We start from the raw sequence: 24,029 nt of genomic DNA, 5'->3' as shown, positions 1-24,029 counted from the left end.
GCGCTGGGCGGGGGTACACCCTGGGCAGGGCGCCAGTCCATCACAGGACTACACTTTACAGAAAAGCTTTTAGTTAACTGGATTTTAATTTTAATTTATCCTTTAATGTTGCTGTTCTTAAGTTTATGCACTCTTGTTTTATTATTCTATTGTGTTGCACTTGTACTTTTACCACAACTCTGTACAGCACTTTGTGATTTTATCTGTAAAAAGCGCTTTATAAATTAACAACTTACTTACCTTTTGCCCAATAAATACCACTAGTTTCATATTTTTTGCCCTTTTTCACCATTGTTTGCCACCTTTTGCCATTACATACCACCTTTTTCAACCCAATTATTTGACTGCTTTTGGCCCATTTTGGTCACATTTCTGCCACCTCTTATTCAATTTTCGTGACTCGCATTGGAGGAAAAAAAAAAATTAAGAAACTTGCTCCACCCCACATTAGCCGTCTGACGAGTCATGTCAAAACAAAAATGTAAAAAAAAAAATAAAAATCGGACCAGACAGGCTCACTGCCAAGTATGGCCAAGTATGGCAGATGGCCAGTCCACCTCTGTCCGACAGCTTCAGGCTGTGATCAGTAGAAAGTGGAATGTCTACACCAAAAATTCCATAGTGCATGGAAAGCTTTATTTAACCTTTGTTCCCGTTTAAATGCAGTAATTATTCCTTCACAGGAGGATCATCTCTGTGGAAAGTGAAAACAACCAATAACAAATTCCATCGCCAAGTAAACAAAATGCTGATTCTATGCAGTAAAGAGAGGAAGCCCACGTCCATCTGAAGCTGCAAATGCTTCTCAGAGTAAAGGGGAGGAGTCAGGTCCATGCGCTGCTCAGGTGTCCAGTCGACAGATGGGGCCGTCGTAGACCATCTGCAGGTTCACTTTGTGTCCCACCAGCTCTCTGATGTTGTTGATGCCGTATTTAATCATGGTGGGTCTGTGGGACACAGCAGTGTTTGTGTTGACAGATAGCTACAGCGCTAACGTGCCTCCACGCTCCAGTGCAAACACTAACCAGTAACCAACCAGTTTAGACGAACTAGAGCCAAGTGGCTGAAATAAAGAAAACCCAAAACCCAGCAGCCATGGACCAGTAAGCAAACTGGACTTATCTGGGGCCACTCAGCCTGAATTAGGAAAAGCTTTTGAACTGGTTTCAGATCCATTTCCTAACCTTATTCAGACTGGTTTTTAGTACTGAACCCAAACTGGTCTTGGAATAGCTGCTCACTGATTTAGACTTTTGCAACTTAATGAATTACACAATGTACTGGTGTTTGAGCTGGTTTCCAATGGTTGTTCAATCAATCCCAAATCTGGCCAGTTTAGACCATTTCCTGATGCTGGTTTTTACTGAATTTAGACTGGTTTCAAAGGTCGGTTTGGATTATACTGGTTTCAGGTGACGGTTTGGAACGACCATTATAATTAAAGGGATCCTTCATAGTTTTTACAAGTGGCCGAAAACCTTTGAAATGTCCTAAAAGATCTATGCCTAACAAAACTGTTTTATTTTAACCATTCATATAATTAGTTTTTAGTTATTAAGGCTTTCTTAATAGGGTTTAAAACTGGTTTAAATGGGTTAGGACTGGTTGACTGATTGTGGTTATATACCATTTTTCCACTGGTTTCTGACACCAGTTTGAACTGGAGATGACAGTGGTTTATACTGACTGTTTAAACTGGTTTCAGACTTGCTTTTGGAGCGTTGACGCAGTTTAAAGTGAAAGTGGAGTTTGCGTGTTCGTGTGTGTGTGTGTGTGTGTGTGTGTGTGTGTGTGTGTGCGTTCACCTTTCCAGCGACAAGCCCCATGCGATCACAGACACGTCCTCTGGGAGCCCCATCGGCAGCAGCATCTCTGGCCTGAACACTCCAGAGTTTCCCACCTCCACCCACTTCTCCAGACCTGGATTAGAAACACATGGACTGGAGCTCAAACTGATGCTCTACAAATATTTAGTTTCAAACTAGAGGTTTAAAAAACGTGTTTGTTCTCCACATTTGTGCTTAGGGTCTCTATGAAGTATAAGCTACAATAACACAAAAAACAACACAATTATTAATAGCACTAACAATGACACTAAAAATAAAACAAATAATTTTACCACTCATAATTATAATTGCACATTAATTATTAACAATAATGAAAATTTGTAACACCACAAATATCATTATCACCACTAATAATAACAATAAAACAAATAATATTAACACTAACATACTAGATCAGTGGTTCCTGAACTTTTTAAAGTCCCGTACCCCTTCAGACAATTAACCTGAAGCCATGTACCCCTTATAAAACATAATAATGTAATGTCATAAACAATGTAGCCCTACAGTGAATTTTACCTATCCTGTTGTGGATTCATATTTCATAATATGAATATTTGCATTTCCTAAAGAGAATACAAATGAGGATGCAGATGCTGGCCCGCGTCACACTGCATTAGCTTAGCATTGGCATTAGGGTTATCTAGCATTAGCCTAGCAATAACTCAGCATCATCATGAATATTAGCATAGCAATAACATTAACCTAGTATTAGCTTTAACCTAGCATTATCATTAGCCTAGCACTAGCATTAACCTAGCATCACCATCAACCTAGCATTAACATTAACCTAGCATTAGTTAGCAATAGCAATAACCTAACATTAGCTCTATTTATAGTCTAGTTTCCAATGTTGTCAGTGTTTCAGCTTTTTATTCACGTACCCCTATGACAATTTGCGTACCCCTGGGGGAACCCGTACCCCACTTTGGGGAACCTAGGTAATAGACAAATATCAAAAACACTGATAATAATACATTTATTATTAACACTAATAATCCTACAGTATTTTTCTTAACCTGTGTGTCATTGACTTGTATGACAAGCACCAAAAAATAAAGTTGATTTAATTATTTAATCTATTTTTAAACGTTTTCATTTTGGATGATTTTCATTTCTAAGAAGTTATTGTGGACCTTGAAGTCTGATCAGTTGGAAATTAAAGCTCTGCTTAAAAAACCATAGAATCCAATGCTTTACAAGAAGCACTTTGTTTTATTCCATAACGCTGTAGAATAATAATCACATTCAGCAGAGACTGAGCTGAGTCAGCATTGTGATTGCGTACCTTCGTGGTAGCTGAACACCTCCATGCTGGGCTCTGTGTACGGGTTGTAGGCCGGCTTAAAGCGTAGTTTGGTGATTCCTGGAGGAGAGGCAACACCAGACTAATTATTACACATGATGGAATTATTAACAACACACAAGCCAGAACATTATAACCATTTCTTTGAACAGGCAACGTTTAAGAACAAGTTATTCCCACAAGCGGCGTCTCACAGGTGATAAGGTAACGTTAATAGAAAAAGAAAAGGAACCTAATAGAACAGATAACAGTGTACGATCACAGGACTAGCAGATAGATCACATCTGATCAAATGGTTACACCAGCCTCATTAGATCTCAGAAGCTAAGCAGGTCTGGTTAGTAGGTGGATGGGAGACCACTGACAATTCCAGGTGTCACAGTGGGGGACAGTCACCCCAGTGGTATCTGCCATCGTGTCCTTGGGCAAGGCACTTCACCCACATTGCCTAGTAAGAATGTGGTGTGTGGGTGAGTGTTGGTGGTGGTCAGAGGGGCCGATGGCACACTATGGCATCCTCGTTTCCATCAGTCTGCCACAGGGCAGGTGTGGCTACAATAGTAGCTTAGCACCACTAAGTGTGGAGTGAAAGAATAATCCCTTAATTCTGTAAAGTGACTGTGTCCAAAAAAGCACTATATAAAATTGATGTATTATCAAATAATAACAAGTGGCTATTTCTTAATCTTTGAGGCATTTATTGCAATAATTATTATGGTAGAACGATATCTTGTAATATCTCTGAATCAGGCACCACGTGTTGCGTATCGTGCTCTGCACCGCCACCTACTGACCTAGTTTGGTGAAGAACTGATGCAGGACCCCCATCAGGTCTCCCAGCGTCAGGTCGTAGTCGGCCACCACGCCCTCAATCTGGTGGAACTCTGCCAGGTGAGTCGCGTCCAGCGTCTCGTTCCTGAACACGCGGTCGATGGAGAAGTACTTGACGGGGGTGAACTTCTCCTGGAGGACAATTACAATGTGAAACAGCTGCTGTGACCAGTAATTGATATTTAATTACAATTATGCATAATAATTGTAACTGTATTTGAAAATAATCTGTTGCTGTTGTAATCGAGTTGTAAACTGTCAGTGTTAAGGCATAAAAAGAGATATTCTGAATTGATTAATCGTAGGGGTGTGACTATAAACTCAGCTCACGAGACGAGATTTTAAGAAAACCACAATGACAAAATATATATCTGGACCAACAGACTTATTTAACAGAGTTGCACATGCATTTTGAAATGTTTTATTATAATTCTTTACATGCATGATGTTAGCATGATATGACTACTTCCACAAATTCCACTTCTTTTTTTTCCTTCTCCTGCTTCAGGTTCTTGCAGGCTAAACGTAGCAAAGGAGCATTACTGCCCCCACAGGTCACAAATAGAAGTTTGGATAGCTTACAAAAATAAAAACAAGGCACAAGATCTCGTCACACCCCCAACTAATCACGTCAGAATTAATCTTTTAAATATATTTGATATTAATAATATGGTTCCAAACTTCTTGGGCAGCTTACCCAGCAGAGCTTTGTGTGCCATGTTTGCACTGAACCGAATGCACTCTCACAGTATGACTTTGCTAACGTCAGACTATAGTGCTAGACTACAGGGGTTACAGCATAAAAAAACAATTACAGCACCTAGGAATTGATTTTGGAAATTTTTAATCAAATCAATTCAAGTTCGGTTAAACCATTTTTTTTATTATTCAGCTTTAATCATAACACCATAAACACTAGTTGAAACATGAACACACTTAAACTGGTGTGAAAATGCAGTAAGGCATGAAAAACAATGACCAAAAAACCCAAATTTTGGAGGCGAGGCAAAACATTTATATTATTTTTTCCTGAGATAAGCCTATCAAAACACAGTAAACGTTTTACGGGGTTATTTCTTTCAGGCTCAGTAATTGTGATTACTTATAATTGAAATGTAGTCATTGAGACTGTAAATAAAATAGACTTTCAGAGGGAAAAAAAGTCATTGTAATTTTATATGTAATTGGAAAAAATCCCAGTCACTGTAATGATAATTCAGTCATTTTGTAATCACGATTATGTTCACAATCATTTATCACATTCATCATCATAAAATCTGTGTTTTTATTACACTACTTTTAAATAAAGAAGATTTGTACGTTTTACAAAGCAAAATGACGCTTTAAATAAGAATTATAATAAAAAAAATAACCTAAGATTTTTAAATGCACGAATGGCTGAATAAATACACTATTACAGAGTGCAGAGCCCGTATTTCAACAATCAGGTTAATTTAATCATGGTGACCAAAAACTTGATCACATAATTAATTGTGCAGCTCTAAATTGAACATGGATAATTAAAATGTAAAAATGTAATTGCCCCCAACCCCTGGCTGTGACCAGCTTTGCCCTTTGAGCAGCAGGAGTTGGTGACCTTGGAGAAGAACTCCTGTTGCCCGTCAGACACTGGGGCATTAAGGAGGATTCAGGGTGCTGGCTCACACCCAGCTGGCTCTCATTCAGTTTTCCAGCTCTGATAAGCACAACAACAGGTCTGAGCCACGTCTGAGACTCAACTGGAAGCTTCACCCTCATGTTCTTCACTCAGCTTTATTCAAGAACAATCAAACCATCACGGTGAGTCTTCCTCACCTGCTGGGCCAGTTTGTACAACATCCGTGCGCTGACAGCCGTGGTGTGAGTACGCAGGATGTTCTTCTGAGCCTCCTCCACCTTCCACTCGTATTTATACCTGAAGCACAGAGCGACAGCGAGTCGTACAAAGCCTGCTAAAGAACAAAGAGGCAGGGGCGGCTAGAGCTGGGCAATACATCGAGATTCAAGATATCAAGTTTTGTATTTTGGGGATATGATATAAAACATTACATTATCACCAATATATATATATATTTTATAGCTCATTTTGTATTTAAATATTTGTTTTAGTAGGCGCTGCTTTCGCTACTTGTCAGAACAGCATGAAAAGCACAGTTTGATGGATGCGTACATCCTAACCCAGACCTTCCCCTAAACAAGCCACACTACAGAACTCACTCACACATGCTGTCCCTTGAGGAGAAAAAGACAAAAGTGGAACATATTGTGCAGCTGTTTGTTAGTAAATGTGCTTGTGTGGCATTTGGATCGGCAAATTTTACCTAAAATTGTTTTCCTGGTCAGACTTCATTTGAAATAAAATTATCGAGATTTATATCGTATATCGCTATTTAGAGAAGACAAGAGTTTTTATCTCCCAGCCCTAGGGGCAGCTCTCCGTCTCACCCCTGTGAACCGAAGCCTCCCTCTGTGTGAACCTTCTTCACACGCTGCAGGTAGTCCTGAGGGAAGTCCAGGGTCAGGGCCGGGTCTGAAATAGTTCAACCACAGAGAACACACCAACGTTAACGGCCTAAAAAGGATCATTCCATGTTGGATCTGTAAGATCACAGTATCACATGTTGATATCCTGTTTTCAACAATGTAAAAACTGCGCTTTTCTACTTTCAACTTTATTTATATGGCGTAAATTACAATAATCATCTTGTAGCTCTTGTTTTGACCTTTATTCTACTATTTTTTCACAGAAATAAGTAAAGTAGAAATTATTCACGTATCTGTGCTTCATTCGAGTATGTTATTTCAGTGAAGACTTTTCCTTACTACATTTTGGACAAATATCTGCACTTTTGGCTTCTTACATTTAGAAAACTGCCTGGTTACTTTCTTCTATGTTTTATGAAGATAAGAAAACATGAAGTGGACAGAGAAAAATCAATTGCTGCAGAAGCTGGGTTGCCAGGTTGGGCTTATCCAGTAATATCGCGTGATGGGCTCCAGGTTGGTCTTATTCCATTGATGTCGATGAAATATTGTAGCTTTAAGATTAAATTTTTTTTCTTTCTTATGCGCTTCTCTGCAGTTTCAAATTTGTTTCATTTACCCATTTTATGGAAATTAAGCTTTTAAAATTGTCTGTTTTTTGTTAAAAACCTTTGTATTATTGTAAATAATTTGCTTAATTGATTATATGTCTATTTTATTGTCATTTTAAATATAGAGATACCTTTTAAATATAAATATTTTAACAATTATTCAGTCAATTTCTGAGGGAAATAACTTGAATAATAATTGCTGAAGGAAATACGTATTTTAGCTTTTTTCCCCCTTTTGTTTGGTTTTATCTAGAAATGAGTTACTGGTGCTGATCACTGATATAATGTGTGATAGTCTTACCAGACAGGAAGAAGGTGTCGTGCTGGTCTCTGGCTGGATGCTGCTGAGGCTGAAACAGGGAGTCAAAGTTCCAGAAGGAACTTTCGATGAAGTTGTTGGTTGGCATTTCTGTGAAACTGGCAGAAATAAAAGCAGAACAGGCCTCACGCTTTTAAATTGCACGTGGAAATCATTTGAATGATGCAAACAGCTGACGTTCGTCCTAACTGCTTTGATTTTTATTCATTTAAGTAACAGTTGGACACAAAGCACTCAGTGAGCCAGCTAAAAACACAAAAAGGTTCACCTCGTTTTATGTGCTCACCCCATCTCCAGGAAGATCTGCCTGAACTGCGTTCGCACCTTCATCAGCGGGTGAAGGTGGCCACAGTCCAGAGGCACGCCCATGGCCTCAAAGTTGTATGGCTTGAACTTATTATCTTTCCAGTTCCCACTGAAACAAGAAAAGAGGGCGAACTCAGACAGGAAGAGGAAAAAACTACTTTATTAGACACTTATTTCACTGTGACTAATAATACAGCTGCTAATACGTATGACAGCACCTCTGTATTTCAATTGGAAGACGATGACGTGCTGGAGTTTAAACTGGGACAGAATGTAAACAAAATAGATCTACTAGAATGTATCGATTACAGATGTGCAATTGGCGGCTTGAGGTTTAATATTTATATTTCCTTCAAGTAAACGCGCAAAATTACTCCAAACACATAAAATGACAGAAAGATACCACAAAAAAACACATATAAAGCTAAAGAAAAATATGCAATTATTGCAAAAAATACAAAACTATAGAAAAAAAGACAACAAAAATACATAAAACATATGAAAGTAAACAAAAAACAGAAATACACAAAATGATGCCAAAAAACATACAAAAGTACAGAAAACTAAACTAACATACACAAAATGACTCGAAACATACAAAAGTTACAGAAAAATACACTAACGTACAGAAAAATACACAAAGACAACAAAAAACATAAAATCTGCCTTCAGAAAAATACTAAAGTACACAAAAAGACAACAAATGTACTCCAAAAAGAATAAAAAAGTACAGAAAATACAAAACAAAATGACTCGGAAAAACATACAGAAAAATAAGCAACACACAGAATTACTTCAAAATACAAAAAAATAGAAAAATACAAAAAAGTCAATAAAAATACACAAAACAAGACAAACCCCATAAGAATAACAGAATAAAAAAAGAATATTGGTAGAAAAACTGATATGGCAGATATTGACCGATAATGTTGACCATCTCTACACAAACTCTTTCATAATTAATTAGCCGAAGTTCAACAACACAATCCACAGACAGTCAGACAAACTTAATGTTATGATGTCCAGCCTGGCCTTTAGGGCGGAGTCCATGTCTTTGGACACGCCCCCTGTTAAAGGCAGATTTTGCTCTGTGTCCTTAGCCTGAGGATCTCCTCTCTGACACTGACTGACAGACGGAGACAGACTGGACACCTTGATATAAAAACACACGCAGCGTGAGACTCACGAAACGATCATCTCTGGCGTGAGCTCCGTCTCCTGTTTGGTGATGGTGGTGCTGAAGGAGCTGCCCTTAGTGATCCAGTACGACTTCACCGTCCTGTGAGAACAACAACAGAGGAAGGGAAAAATGACTTTCTATTAACTTGTAGACAAAAATAAAATCCTTATTATAATATACAAATATTTTAAGTGCCATAAAACCCAGTGACTGTACAAAATATATATGAATTAATTAGTTCTTGTAAAAAGACAAGTTCTTTTTTGCGCTCGAGTCTTGGTTCTTCTTCTGTTGGCAATTCTTCTTCACAATGTAAATAATGAAGAAACACTGCACCCAGCAGTTCATAGATGGTATTGCAGCAAAAATGAAGCAAAAAGCTGATTTTTTTTTATCATGAATTTACAAAATTAATCTAAAAATCAAGATTTTTAATGACACGGTCAGCCTCACAGATCTAAAAAAGTAAAATAAGCCCTCTGCTGCCTCCTAGTGGAGCCTAATGTGAGCACAGGTTTATGTTATAGAACAAAAGGGGAAATGAGCACTGCTACGGCCTAAACCTGTGATATTACCTTATGAATATGTAAATAATTAAACAAAGCTGTGATTTATTTACAAATGAAAGAGGAAACTTGTAGACACTAATACAAGTGTGAATAAATAAAACTCTACAACCGGAAGCCATTTTTAAATGAAGCACTAATATAATAATATTTTCCTTTTTGGATAATTTTATACAAGCACGAATACTGATGTTTAACTGCAATGTTTCCTCTGCATCCCACCCTAATTAAATACACTCCACTGTGATAAAGTTGTGTGTGATGCTTGAAACACTTACACCTCAGAGAGCAGCCTCCTCTTCTTCAGCTCACTCTTCTCCTTCTCCTCCAGCTCAGCGTCCTTTCCATTCAGCACATTGAGCAGCTTCTCTCTGACCTGGTCCACAATAGTCTCTGCCTGAGGACAGAACGTAACCATGAAAACAGAAGTGTCCACCAAACAAACATCTTACACATTGTCTACTGAGAGATGGGGGAACACGTACACTCCTGAATATCAACGGGCCCCCTTCGCTGGTCTTGTCCACTCTGATCCACTTGTTGGACATGGCTTTGGTGAAGCCGATCTTCCCGAAGGGCAGTTTCTACAGAACAGAGGCATAAAATATAATGAGAACCATGAGGTGAGATGTGAGGAATACATCAGTACATCATGGAAATCAGATGGAGCCATTTGGACCAAAACACGTCATCACTGCATGGACACATTTTTTTTTAAATTAGAATAAACCGTAGTAGGAATTTTACAAAGCTAATTAATATTTTTTTATTTGATCATGTAAAACACATTGAGTTGCCTTGTGTATGAAATGCACTATACAAATGCATTTGCATTGCCAGAGGTAATTTTACCAAAAACTAAAAACTAGCAGAAGTTTGTCACACAAGTTAAAAAAATACAATAAAATCTAACAAAATCAGTATATAGTAAAAACTAAAACAAAAACAGTTGTCACCATTATAATGAATACACTTTCAAAATAAAAGAACAATTTTTTTTGTTGTTAGAAACAGAACTGATGCATGATGGGAATAACCTGTGACCAATGACTTGTCTACTCATCTATATCAGCTTTTTCTGTACAGCTTGTGTCAAAATAAAGGCCCGGGGGCCAAATACGGCCCTTTAGAGCAGGTGTTCTCAACTGGTCTCACCGTGGGACCCACATTTTTACAACTGTCATTAAATTGCAACCCCCTATTTTTATTTTTTTTTACAATTCAACCAAATGTAGTTTTTCCAAAAATAGCTATTGAAAACACGCATAATTAATCTTTTTTTTTTTTTTAAAACTAAAACTATATATTTTCCTGTGCAACATGCATTTCACAGCATGACTGTCAAAAGAAAAGTTTATTTTGAAATAAAAGGTAAGTCCAACATGAGAGAAATTAAGTATTTATTTATTTTTGACCAGCTGTGTGCAACCCACCCAGTACAGGTCCGCGACCCACTTTTGGGTCCTGACCTACCAGTGGAGAATCAATACCACCCAAAAGTGTCAATGACCCAGTTGTGGGTCCCGGCCCACCAGTTGAGAACATGTGAAGTGTTGCTTCTTTTCACTGAAGTTGACAGGACATGGTCTTAATGTTTTGCTCACCATCAGCTCACTCTGCAGCAGACCCTCGACAGGGATGCATTCAAACACTCGGGCTTCATGGCTGCCCAGCTCAGAGATCTCAACGCCTTCCTCCGTCAGCTGCCAGTGTTTGGACGAGCGCTGCTCAGCGGAGATGACCTACACGGAGGCAAGAGGGAAACATCAGGGCACACTGCAACAGGAAGCTGAATAGAGCTGAGGACGCTTTGGGAAAACCCAGGGTGTGTCCGAATAGTCCCTCCTATTGCCTTTCCTATCCACTTTTCCTTAACCCCAAAGTAACTAAACTACTGCTTTCTGCTGACCTGCCACCAGGGAAAAAATTTTTAAAAAAATGTCTTGCTTATGGGCATCACTCCTGGAGCAGTAAGACACACCCAGTCAGACAATGAAAGTATAAATAAATAAAAGTACAAATGAAAGTATGTGTTCTCGTCTGACAGGTTCATCATTGCATCAGTCACTCAGTCAGGCAGTGCCGCGCAGTGAGTTCACACAGCTGAGATGCGTCAATGCAGTGACCGGCACACACAATCATGACATGAAGCTCACACACAGCCCTATATACACCATCACCCACTGGCAAACACCCCAGCCCTCCAGTTAACAGCCTCGCACCACCTCACGCACACACATCGAGAAAGTCCACACGCAGAGACAGACAAATACACAATGTGTCTGTACATACAGACGTAGCTTGATGATTAGCGCAGAATCTGCTCTTTATAGAAGAGACAAAAACATCACCGTTGAAGTGAATACTCACTGAGGGCTGTGATTGGAGGAAACCCTCCAGGTGGGTTTGGGGTTTAGTTACTTTTTCGGTTGCGGCCATAATAAGGAGCGTTCCATTTCTCTAAAAGCTAAGGAAAGGAGGCTAGATGCTTCCTTTATAACCTCCTTTAGCCGAGGAAACACTGATGCATCCTTTACCAAATGAGATGAGATAATGAAAGAAACACAATTCTAGGTTAAATGTATCAACAAACAGATGCACAATGTGCGTCACTGTTGGCTTTTTCTCCTCTAAGGGACAGCATGTGTGAGTGAGTTCTGTAGTGTGGCTTGTTTAGGGAAAGGTCTGGGTTAGGACGCACTCAAATCTATCAGTGCTTTTCATGTTGTTTTGAGAAGCAGAGAAAGCTGCAACTCGTAAAATTAGTATTTTAATACAAAATAAGCTATACTATGTACTTATATAGATATAGGTGGTATTGTAATTTTCTATATATTGCCAAAATATCGATATATTGCCCAGCCCGACTCTGTTGTTTAAGAAACATGGATCAGAGACATTTTAGCCACATCATGTTTTATTCACCGAGGAATGCTTTGTGTGGTTTTACATTTGTATGTCTACCACGTTATGTAGGCCTATATCTTGCATAAATGTAACACATTCACAAAATCCTACTTATTTTGGATTAACATTGATTTCTGAGTGGAAGGTGAGTGTGAGGAAGCATTCTCAATGTGACGTTCTTTTAGTTTCACTTTTGTTCCTCGTAGTCTGGTAGCCTCTTTTCCTTTCATTTACATTCAAACCTTGTAATATTTGAGATTATATCAGCGGTTAAAATGGAAGCACAGGGGAAAGTGTTATGAAGGCGGTTTTAGTAGCCCATTTTCAGAATTTTGTAGTTATTCACCACAGCACGTCACTAACCTTCGCCGCCGTCGGATTATTGCGGCACCTAGTGGAAGTGCGTCAGATTGTCAAAACAAGGCCTTTCCTCAATTCTTAACACCTTTCCTTAACCCTGAGACATCATCCACGGGGTTAAGGAAAAGTGGATCGTAAATGAGATGGGAGGGACTATTCTGACGCAGCCTGAGCATCAACTTTCATAACTGCCAACGTGAAATCTGGTTTGAGCAGCCGGTGTTCTGCCTCAGGCTCTTCGCATCTTTGTATAGATACAATTCAACTGCTATTAAATCATAAAGCCATTCTCTTGTCCTACAATGAAAACAGGGCACGTCGGTTTAAAGGTGTGTGTGGAATGTACTAGGACTCCAGAGGTCCGATTGTTTCACAGATCAGTTTGAGCTAAATTATTGATTCTCTATTTGTAAAAAGCTTTTGATGATGTCACTGTCCAGTGTTTTCGCAATAATTGTTTTCTGTGCTCTCAGAATTCTTTGTGCATCTTCTGAACGAAGGTCTTCTGAAGGTCTAACCTTCAGAAGACGTTTGTTTAGAAGATGCACAAATAAGTAGAGTTAAAAACGCAAATGTGTATTTTTAACTCTACTTATTGAAGGTTTTCTGTATATTATATATGTTATATTTACACATTTTAATACAGCGCACTGATGAATAGATGAAGTACATGGAATTTATTTGTCTCGCTTAGTTGATTCACAAGGCATCTTAAAGCTGCACTACCTGATTTTTGAACCATGACAGAGGGGCATGGCTGAAGTCTCCTCCTCTGACGGAAGTGCACGAAATCGCGCACGATAGCTGAACCTGCACTACCGGAAAAACACATCGCCACGTAAAAGGATGCACACAAAATATAGGAAAATGGAACATTAGATCACTTGTCTAGAAGGAAAACGGCCACTTGCGCGTCAAAAGTTAGTCAAAAACTGAAAACAAGTTCACACCGTGCACACGCTTCACTATATATCGCAGCAGCCAATGAGGAGGCTCTGTGATTGGAGGTGGAGGGGGTGACGCCAAGATTTTGTCTTCCGGGGATTTATTAACTGAAATACTTAATTATAGGGCACAGACAACACGGAGACATACGATTTTTTCAGAAATTGTTACTTTTACGATATACTATATGATGCTAATAGGATTTTTTTATTTATTTATTTTTTTAATTAAATAAAATAAATCAAGTACCCCAGCTTTAATGTGCTTGTGATGTTTAAAACCTTTAGACTGGGATTATAAATGCTTTTTCTATCCTATAAATCTAACAATACAAGTTTATTGGTGTATACATCAATATACATTCTTATAAAACAATTCAGATTATAATAATAAAAAGAGATTGCTAATCTCAAAGGGACTTCCTGGTAATAGAAAATAAATGATTGAACACAGAACTGGTTTTCAATTCTTAAAGCATTTGAAATGAAAAGTAACACAAACAAACACTATATTTCCCTTAAGTTTGAGTTTAATATCGGTTATTATAGTCCATGAACATTTGCATGTTTGTTAACTTGTTTTTGTCACTTTTATTTAAAGTTTAAATAAATGAAAGTATGCGTTCTCGTCTGACAGATTCATCATTGCATCAGTCATTCTGTAACAGACGGACACAGCGTGGCTTATGCTTTGTGTGGTTTCACAATTGTATGTCTATCACATTATGTAGGCCTATATCTTGCATAAATGTAACACATTCACAAAATCCTACTTATTTTGGATTAACATTGATTTCTGAGTGGAAGGTGAGTGTGAGCAAGCATTCTCAATGTGACGTTCTTTTAGTTTCACTTTTGTTCCTCGTAGTCTGGTAGCCTCTTTTCCTTTCATTTACATTCAAACCTTGTAATATTTGTAGGGATGTAACGATTCACTCAACTCCCAATACGATTTGATTCACGATACGATTCTCTCATGATTTATTTTACAAAATGGGACTGTAGACAATTTTTTTTTTTTTGGGAAAAAAAAAAAACTAGAAAATACTGTACTATTTTCCTTTTATTTTTCATTGTCAAAAGAATTCCTTGATAAACTATTCAAAACAAAGCAATTTAACTAAAAACAAATCTTGAATGAAATAAATAAAGGAATAACACAAATGAAAATGAAGCCTATTAATTTAAATTCTGGTTCTATAATAAACAATGCAAAACTGCATAATAATTATTTTACTTTTAAAAGTGCAACTGAAAAATGTATTTTGTGCCTTAACAATTGGACTTAAAAAAAACATGAATGCACTGATTTACGTCATATTTGTTTGGACCAGCAGAGGGCGCTGGTGACAGTGGTCGGTTGGCATGCAGATATCTTGCAGTGAAGAAGAGATGCTATGCTAGCAGACAGAGCTAATAGAAAAACGTGACTTTTACAGATATTTAAGTAATATTACAGATATTCTTTCGGTGCTAAAGGGGTAATGAATCATTTATTAACATATTTAAGAGTAGAAGGTGGCCAGAAAGAAAGTATTAGCAGACTCCGCCCGCCGCCTACACTTGTGGATAGCGCCCTCTGCTGGTTAAAAAAAGTACTGCGATTCAATTTTCAGAAAATCGATATCAACCGTGATACCTATGAATCGATTTTTAACTGCCTTACGATTAATCGTTACATCCCTAAATATTTGAGATTATATCAGCGGTTAAAATGGAAGCACAGGGGAAAGTGTTATGAAGGCGGTTTTAGTAGCCCATTTTCAGAATTTTGTAGTTATTCACCACAGCACGTCTCTAACCTTCGCCGCCGTCGGATTATTGCGGCACCTAGTAGAAGTGCGTCAGATTGTCAAAACAAGGCCTTTCCTCAATTCTTAACACCTTTCCTTAACCCTGAGACATCATCCACGGGGTTAAGGAAAAGTGGATCGTAAATGAGATGGGAGGGACTATTCTGACGCAGCCTGAGCATCAACTTCATACTGCCAACGTGAAATCTGGTTTGAGCAGCCGGTGTTCTGCCTCAGGCTCTTCGCATCTTTGTATAAATACAATTCAACTGCTATTAAATCATAAAGCCATCTCCTTGTCCTACAATGAAAACAGGGCACGTCGGTTTAAAGGTGTGTGTGGAATGTACTAGGACCTCCAGAGGTCCGATTGTTTCACAGATCAGTTTGAGCTAAATTATTGATTCTCTATTTGTAAAAAGCTTTTGATGATGTCACTGTCCAGTGTTTTCGCAATAATTGTTTTCTGTGCTCTCAGAATTCTTTGTGCATCTTCTGAACGAAGGTCTTCTGAAGGTCTAACCTTCAGAAGACGTTTGTTTAGAAGATGCACAAATAAGTAGAGTTAAAAACGCAAATGTGTATTTTTAACTCTACTTATTGAAGGTTTTCTGTATATTATATATGTTATATTTACACATTTTAATACAGCGCACTGATGAATAGATGAAGTACATGGAATTTATTTGTCTCGCTCATTTGATTCACATGGCATCTTAAAGCTGCACTACCTGATTTTTGAACCATGACAGAGGGACATGGCTGAAGTCTCCTCCTCTGATGGAAGTGCACGAAATCGCGCACGATAGCTGAACCTGCACTACCAGAAAAACACATCGCCACGTAAAAGGATGCACACAAAATATAGGAAAATGGAACATTAGATCACTTGTCTAGAAGGAAAACGGCCACTTGCGCGTCAAAAGTTAGTCAAAAACTGAAAACAAGTTCACACCGTGCACACGCTTCACTATATATCGCAGCAGCCAATGAGGAGGCTCTGTGATTGGAGGTGGAGGGGGTGACTGCCTAGATTTTGTCTTCCGGGGTTTTATTAACTGAAATACTTAAAGGTAGGGTTGGTAACTATCTCCAGATACACTTTCAAGTTTTTGGTAGAAATGTTCATTATGTCCGGACAGATGTGAAGATCTTATGTATTCTGAAAAAGGAACGAAGAAAATCTGTCAACTGTAGCGTCTGTAAATCTGCAATAACTGCGACCAACGGTTCGTTTTTTTTCAACCAATCACGTCTCCTGGTCTTCCTGCTCGTTCACGGCCCCGTGCGTGCATTAGCGTACATTAAAAAGCGCGTCACCGTTGTTAGAGGAAGCCCGGAAGTAGACAACAGAATGGCGGCGAAAGTACCTATTCCACGTTTACTTGTAACGTCTTGCCCTGCTAAGAAGGGCAAGAAAAGAAAGACGTTTTTAGAAAAAGCTGCAAAAAAGAGGTCTTTGGATTTAGCGAGAGGAAAGACAAAAATCTGCATCGGAACATCTTTTGAACGATGGCGACAATTGCAGGAGGACAAGGGCCTGAAAACTGATGCTATGGTTGCTGAATTACTTTTGGACAGGTAAGGTTGTTTTGTTGCCTGGGTGATTGTGTTATCTTTTAAAATAGTGGAAGCAATTCAAGCTATTTGTCATATTAGCCAGATGTTAACGTTAGCGATACATGTCGCAAAGTATTTCTGTTGTTGGATTAGCCCGATGCTACTGTTGATTCTCTGTTAGTGCGAGCTAGTTTAGCAGCTACAGTGTGTACAGTATACATGTGTGCGTGTTTGAGCGTGTGTGTCGTTTGCTTTCAGCAGGGCGGTCAACCGCTGTAATGTAGGATATTTGTGATTCTTTTTAGCTATAACTGTGCTCCGTCGACTTCAACTCCTTGGAAGGACTCACTTGTGAGACTACCTAACCCCGCTGTGTCAACTGTTGCTCCCGAGTCACTGTCTGAGAGGTGCGTGTAACTTTAGGCTGATATGAATATGATATGCGTGCGCGTTCATGTGAGTGAGGGGGGGTGGCTTCAGAGGAAGCACAGGGGGGAGGGGGAGTCGGAAGGCGGAGCTGTCGGAGCATGCTACATCGAAATCAAGCTAGGTTTAGAAAGTTACCGAACCTGCCTTTAATTATAGGGCACAGACAGCACGGAGACATACGATTTTTTCAGAAATTGTTACTTTTACGATATACTATATGATGCTAATAGGATTTTTTTTTTTTGTAATTAAAGAAAATAAATCAAGTACCCCAGCTTTAATGTGCTTGTGATGTTTAAAACCTTTAGACTGGGATTATAAATGCTTTTTCTATCCTATAAATCTAACAATACAAGATTATTGGTGTATACATCAATATACATTCTTATAAAACAATTCAGATTATAATAATAAAAAGAGATTGCTAATCTCAAAGGGACTTCCTGGTAATAGAAAATAAATGATTGAACACAGAACTGGTTTTCTATTCTTAAAGCATTTAAAACTTAAAGTAACACAAACAAACACTATATTTCCCTTAAGTTTGAGTTTAATATCGGTTATTATAGTCCATGAACATTTGCATGTTTGTTAACTTGTTTTTGTCACTTTTATTTAAAGTTTAAATAAATGAAAGTATGCGTTCTCGTCTGACAGATTCATCATTGCATCAGTCACTCTGTAACAGACGGACACAGCGTGGCTTACGGCTCGGCTCAGCCTCAAACACTCACCTCTCCGACGGACTGAAGACTCTTCACGGCTCCGACGACCACCTGGTGCTCCACGCCGAGGCTGGACGACAACTCCAGACTGTCCACGCCGTCCTCCGCTTTCTCTAACCCCAGCAGGAGCGCCTCCACAACACCGGTGTCCGCCATGTTGCATGTAGTGGTCTGAGTAACACAGAAGTGATGTTACTTCTTTTTCGTCTGCAGTTTATGGGCGGTTTGTACTCGTCATTGTCGGTGCATTAGCGCCACCAGCTGGACAGTGTGTACCGGAAGTCAGATACCCCATGTCCCCTTTTCCTAAAAAAAAATAAAATAAACAAAAAACATAATTAGACAGTTGACTTAATAGCTGTTGCGCTTCATTGGTGAGATCATTTTAAATAATGAGTAAAGGTTTTGGGCGAGTTTGGGTTCTATAGATTTTAGGGATTTAATATAAAATTGAAATTAATTTAAGAAGCAAGAGAAGATGGCTGGTGTTTTGAGAAATATGGAATTTCGCAATGATAATCAACAGGTTAATTATGAAGTATTATTTATTTTTGAAATTGCAAACATGGTGGAATCCTAACAACACAAACTTCACCAATGTATTTTTTTTAATCTAATTTAATTTAATTGATATAAAGTACAATAGGCGACATTTTTAAATAACACTGTCTACAGGGTAACATCAATGTAAAATGTAAAGGCATATCTCTCGACTTTTTTGAATTTTGTAAAAAAAAGTATTTCTTAGGCAGTAGCCAAACACAGTTACAGTCCATGCCCATAAATTGTTCCTTACTGTACCCCGGCCTAACGCCCAATGAGAGCTGGAGATAGGCACCAGTAGACCCCAGCGACCCTAAAAAAAAAAAAAAAAGGAGAAAGCGAGTCAGAAAATGAATGGATGGATGTATTTACTGATGGACTCCCTTATGATAAGCTCTCTTGTACATTTATTATTACTTTTAAAGCTCAAAAAATGATCAGAGTTACCAATAAAAAAAAACCTTAGGTGACAGGTCATCAATATTTTCACACTGGAGGGGATAGCATCCATTACAACAGCAAATGATTTGGGCAAAACTGGAAAGTTGCATACTTTAAGAAATTTGCTATGTGAATAGGTGATGCATTTTTTGTTAAAAAATAATACCAAAGTCAACCCATTTAAAAAAAAATTTAAAATCTTTTTTTTTACATTTTAATCAAATTTCCTTATATTTCATATTGTGTTTGTGAACTAAAGACCATACATAGCACAGAGACGAGAGAGGTAGAGAGAGAGAGAGCGAGAGGAGAGAGAGAGATGAGAGAGAGAGAGGAGAGAGAGAGAGGAGAGAGAGAGCGAGAGGAGAGAGAGGAGAGAGAGAGAGAGAGAGAGGGGCGATGCGAGAGAGAGGAGGAGTGAGAGAGATGGAGGATGAGAGAGGAGAGAGAGAGGAGGAGAGAGAGGAGCGAGAGAGAGAGAGAGAGAGGAGCGCAGACGATAGGAGGAGGACGAGGAGAGGAGAGAGAGAGAGAGAGGGATTGAGAGAGAGGAGAGGAGAGAGAGAGAGAGAGAGAGGAGAGAGAGAGGAGAGAGAGAGAGAGAGAGAGACTTCACCAATGCTGGGCCAGGATGAAGCACTTCCTACGTCAGAGATCAGGGGGCGGAGTTATATTGACGCGGGGGAAAGCAGCCATTTTTAAAGCTCCTGTGCGACTCGTCTGTTATTTTTTTGGGAGTTTCTCAAACCTTTAATGGCGGCCAAACACAAGCAGCAGTGGTCGGATGAGGAGACCCAGTGTTTCTTGGCACTGTGGTCCTCAGAGGAGGTCCAGGGGAAGCTGGACGGAGCCACCCGGGTCAAGCCGGTGTTCCAGGAGCTTCAGCGGGAGATGTCTACGGCAGGGTACGAGCGCAGTGTGGATCAGCTCATAAACAAACTCAAAAAGTTAAAAAAGGATTACAGGGACCAGAAGAAGGAGCTGGGACGAGACGGCATTTGCAGGCAGAAGAGATGGCCTCACTTCACATTGATGAATGCGGTACTTAGCGAGCGACCGTCCAAGAACGGCAGCAGAAGGGCTCTGAGCTCGGCTACAGCCGGGACAGATCCCACGGTGCTGGACTCAGCCCCAAACACCCCTGGAACTGATCCTGGTACGTTTTAGTTCAGTGTCGTTGTCCTACTATGAACACGCTTGCTACAATATTCCCTCGTCGTCTATATGACGCCAGCTAACGTGGTTTGCTAACATTAGCCGCTACTAAGCTAAAAACAAACAATAACAGTGACTTAGGTTTGTAATAACTTTCCTTGGTGTTACACAAAGAGTCATTTAATCATATGACTGAAACATACTATAATATAATAATCGTTTGTCGCTCAATTTAGCTTTGTCGACCGTGGATTTGGAGGCAGTGTTTCCACATCAACCATCACCGGTTCCTTCCTGCAGCTCTCCCGCCCCGTCCTGCCGATCATCTGCATCATCCACCAAGTCGAGTAAGATTCTTCTTCTTTGGTGTATTTATCAGCTACCAAACAACAAAACGGTGCATATCCGCCACCTACTGGTGGAATATGGGCCAGAATACAGAATCTATTAATAACATAATGAAATAGGGATGTAACGATTTGGTTCACGATACTGAGTTCACGATACAATTCTCTTACGATTTATTTTACAAAATTAAACTGTGGACAAATTATGACTTAAAAATATATTTTTTGAAATATTCAGAAAAAAAATACTGTAATATTTTCTTTTATCTTTCATTGTCAAAAGTCACGATTAACCTATACATCGCTAATAATGATACATAAATAAAAATAGATTATCTTTATTTGTAGAATGTCTTTTGATCACTAATAATTAAGTATCCTCCTTCTGTTCTACTTGCTCACAGTAATCACATCTACCACTTTCATGCTTTGGTAACACTTTACCTGAAGTTTTATTAGGGCTGGGCGATATGGACCAAAACTCTCACGATGGCGATGTACGATATAACTGTCGATATTTTTAATTCAAATAAAGTCTGACCAGAAAGACAATTCTTGGTTCAATTTGCTGATGCGAAATGCCACACAGGTATAATTATGAACAAACAGCTGCACAATATGTGCCGCTTTTGGCTTTTTATCCTATAAGGGACAGCACGTGTGAGTGAGTGCTGTAGTGTGACTTGTTTAGTGGAAGTGGGTTAGGATGCACTCAGAAATCCATCTGAGCTTTTCATGCTGTTTTGAGAAGTAGTGAAAGCTGCAACTCCTAAAATGAGTGTTTTGATACTAAATGAGCTATAATAAATAAATATATATATTGATATGGATGATATTGTAATTTTCTATATTGCCAAAATAGAAAACCCGATATATCTTGAATATCGATAAATTGGCCATCTATTTAAACTAGCTTTTAACTTATGATTGTTACTTATTTTCTGTATTTACCTTTGTTGTTGTTAGTTTCTGTTTGTACTTGTGTATAATTGTTTTAACGCTAAAGAGTTTTTTTTTAAAAGTGCCTATAAATAAAATGAATTATCATTATTGTTACAGTTTTACACATAAGGCTGTCATTATGGTTGCTTTTTTTGCTTGACTTTTGATTTTGATGTTAATGTTTTTCTTATTCCTGTTTTCTGTTCCATTTCAAAGTTTTGCTATCTTGTCATTCTATTATTTTGTTTAGATTAAATTTTATTATTATTGATTTTTTTTTCTCTTTAGTTAGTTTAAATGTTGTATTGGGAGCCCTCTTCTGTTTTTTGGGGAATTTTCCCTGGTATGCCTCTAAAATGTATGGATTTCTGTTAATATCTGTCCATTGTTGATATTATTATATTTCGTTGTATTTTAAACTTTGCCAAATAAAAATATTAGGGATGTCCCAATACAACTTTTTCCACTTCCGATATGATACCGATATTGGAGCCTTAGGTATTGGTCGATATCGATCCATTACGATATCAGCATGAATCATACATACTTGTATTACTTATTTTGGTGTGTGGAATATTAGAAAAGGCTTGATCAAGTGATGTCACTCAAACAGAGAACACTAGTCCAGCAACAGTAGGTATGAGAAAAACTGACCCATTTATTATTAACCAGTTGGTTACATAAATGTTAACCTTCAACACAATATCTACAGTATTCTAGTTGAATAAATATATATTTCGGAGATTTTAGATGCAGTCCGATAAAATCTGATAGTAATTTTCTTGACCAATATCTATATCGGATCGGGACACCCCTAAAAAAATTTACATTATCTGTCATTAGCATGAATAAGGTGTCGTGAAGGCTGTCATTAAGTGCCCAATTCTACCTTTGGAGCTATGTTGGCATTTTTGTGGTTAGGTGGACGGATCTAGTGGGGTTAGGTAGGGTGAGGGTAACAAACAACACTTAATGACACCTTATTCATGCTAATGACAGGTGTCATGTCACAATAATTACAGCACAATGTCAGCCTTATGTAAAGTGTTAGCCATGCTTTGCCATTTTTCAATAAAGTACCTCAATGTCCAACTCTCAATCTTGACATATTAATTTGACATTTCAGATTAGCACGCTTTCCTCATTTCTCCATCCTTCCTTTGGATTCTATAAAACCTCCAGTTTGCAACTTTTCTCTCGATTAAGATTCATTCACACCATGTAAACTTGAAGTTATCTGTGCTTATGAATAAATTAAGCTATTGGTAAAAACTAATGCTTTTACGCAGGAAAAAGAAGGCGGGATGTTGACACTGATTTGCTGCAGTATCTGGAGCGGTCAGAGGAACGGTTCATAGAACAGAACCAGCGGGACCAGGACCTGGCCAACGCCATGCTCCGCAGCCTGGAGCGCATGGCTGGGCTGATGGGGAGGATGGTGTCGGTTCTGGAGTCGCAGGCAAAGAAGAAGTGATGAGCTTTTGGCCTTTTTGAATATTTTGTAAATGTTTTTAATGTATATATTTTGGGTTGATTTGTAATTGGTTTTTTATGTACATAAAGTTTTCTGACAAGAGGAGCATGTTTTTCGTCTATATTTACTCTATTCAACTCTTTAGAACAGTTTTGTTTCAACCTTAAGGTCACCTTAAATGTTAAGTACAGATAATAATAAAATAAATAATTACTTATTAAAATAATGATTTTTTAATTCATGTATTTTTTATTCTTTACCACACACAATCTCAAACTAAAGTGTTCTATACTTGGAGTACGCTTTCTCAAATATATAACTAGTTCAAATAAAATGCAGTATAAAGATATCTTTGTAACACAATTTAACAAATAATCAAAAACAAATTCTATAGAAAAAATGTCGCCAGATATATGCAATATAAAATTTTGAACATTTAGAATTATCACCTGACTTAATTAATTAATTAGCCTACTGCATTTTCAGTGAGAAACTGTTTCTTTTCCTTTTAGAAAAAATAAATACCAAACATTTGTTGATTGAACATATAACAGTAATATAACATTAATCACCCTGAAACTGTGAAATACAACCATCTACAACTTTAATTAGAATGGTGAAGTTGAGAGGATGAACAAAACTCTGCAATTTTTGGCTGAATTTGAGTCTTAAATCATTCTCCATCATCATGTTTGTCAAAGCTGAAAATCCATTTTCACACAAGTACGTTATCTCAAAGTCTCGTATTTGCACTTTTTTGAAGAGTTTTTCTGTCACCACGAGACAGATGGGAGGGACCTCTAACAGAGGCCAAGGTGTACTTTGTGGCAATGCATGGAGGCTCCTGACTGCTGGTCTATTTATATTCTGGTTTTTAATGTCAGTTTTTTTTAATTTTTTATTCACGTACCCCCTACGACAATTTGTGTACCCCACTTTGGGAAACTATATCCTGCCTGAGA

The 24,029-nt window shown here is 38.3% G+C and overlaps 2 protein-coding genes across 2 annotated transcripts; one reads left to right on the top strand and one right to left on the bottom strand.

Moving 5' to 3' along the window:
- Positions 1-614: 614 nt before the first annotated feature.
- Positions 615-18,400, bottom strand: farsa (phenylalanyl-tRNA synthetase subunit alpha). The gene is made up of 13 exons (XM_028454985.1): positions 18,175-18,400; positions 11,052-11,189; positions 9,933-10,031; positions 9,726-9,844; positions 8,888-8,980; positions 7,682-7,810; positions 7,378-7,493; positions 6,427-6,511; positions 5,797-5,896; positions 3,945-4,113; positions 3,133-3,210; positions 1,806-1,920; positions 615-947 (listed from the first exon to the last, which is right to left on the bottom strand). The coding sequence occupies exons 1-13, from the start codon at positions 18,319-18,321 to the stop codon at positions 842-844; spliced, it is 1,494 nt and encodes a 497-aa protein (XP_028310786.1). The 5' UTR covers positions 18,322-18,400; the 3' UTR covers positions 615-841.
- A 1,381-nt stretch (positions 18,401-19,781) lies between these two features.
- LOC114468223 (uncharacterized) lies at positions 19,782-23,140 on the top strand. The gene is made up of 3 exons (XM_028454986.1): positions 19,782-20,305; positions 20,541-20,651; positions 22,883-23,140. The coding sequence occupies exons 1-3, from the start codon at positions 19,903-19,905 to the stop codon at positions 23,065-23,067; spliced, it is 699 nt and encodes a 232-aa protein (XP_028310787.1). The 5' UTR covers positions 19,782-19,902; the 3' UTR covers positions 23,068-23,140.
- The last annotated feature ends 889 nt before the right edge of the window (positions 23,141-24,029 follow it).

Source organism: Gouania willdenowi, chromosome 8 (genome assembly GCF_900634775.1).
Source record: "Gouania willdenowi chromosome 8, fGouWil2.1, whole genome shotgun sequence".
Classification (NCBI taxonomy): domain Eukaryota; kingdom Metazoa; phylum Chordata; class Actinopteri; order Blenniiformes; family Gobiesocidae; genus Gouania; species Gouania willdenowi.
This window is presented reverse-complemented; position numbering and strand designations above follow the sequence as displayed.

What these genes read in the sequence shown, in the direction of transcription:
- farsa (XM_028454985.1), bottom strand. Translation starts at nt 18,321, where the DNA reads ATGGCGGACACCGGTGTTGTGGAGGCGCTCCTGCTGGGGTTAGAGAAA. An exon ending in GTCTTCAGTCCGTCGGAGAG is followed by an intron (nt 11,190 to 18,174) that starts GTGAGTGTTTGA and finishes GCCTCCGTGTAG; the next exon opens with GTCATCTCCGCTGAGCAGCG. An exon ending in CGACACCTTCTTCCTGTCTG is followed by an intron (nt 6,512 to 7,377) that starts GTAAGACTATCA and finishes GAACTATTTCAG; the next exon opens with ACCCGGCCCTGACCCTGGAC.
- LOC114468223 (XM_028454986.1), top strand. Translation starts at nt 19,903, where the DNA reads ATGGCGGCCAAACACAAGCAGCAGTGGTCGGATGAGGAGACCCAGTGT. An exon ending in CACCCCTGGAACTGATCCTG is followed by an intron (nt 20,306 to 20,540) that starts GTACGTTTTAGT and finishes CGCTCAATTTAG; the next exon opens with CTTTGTCGACCGTGGATTTG. An exon ending in TGCATCATCCACCAAGTCGA is followed by an intron (nt 20,652 to 22,882) that starts GTAAGATTCTTC and finishes GCTTTTACGCAG; the next exon opens with GAAAAAGAAGGCGGGATGTT.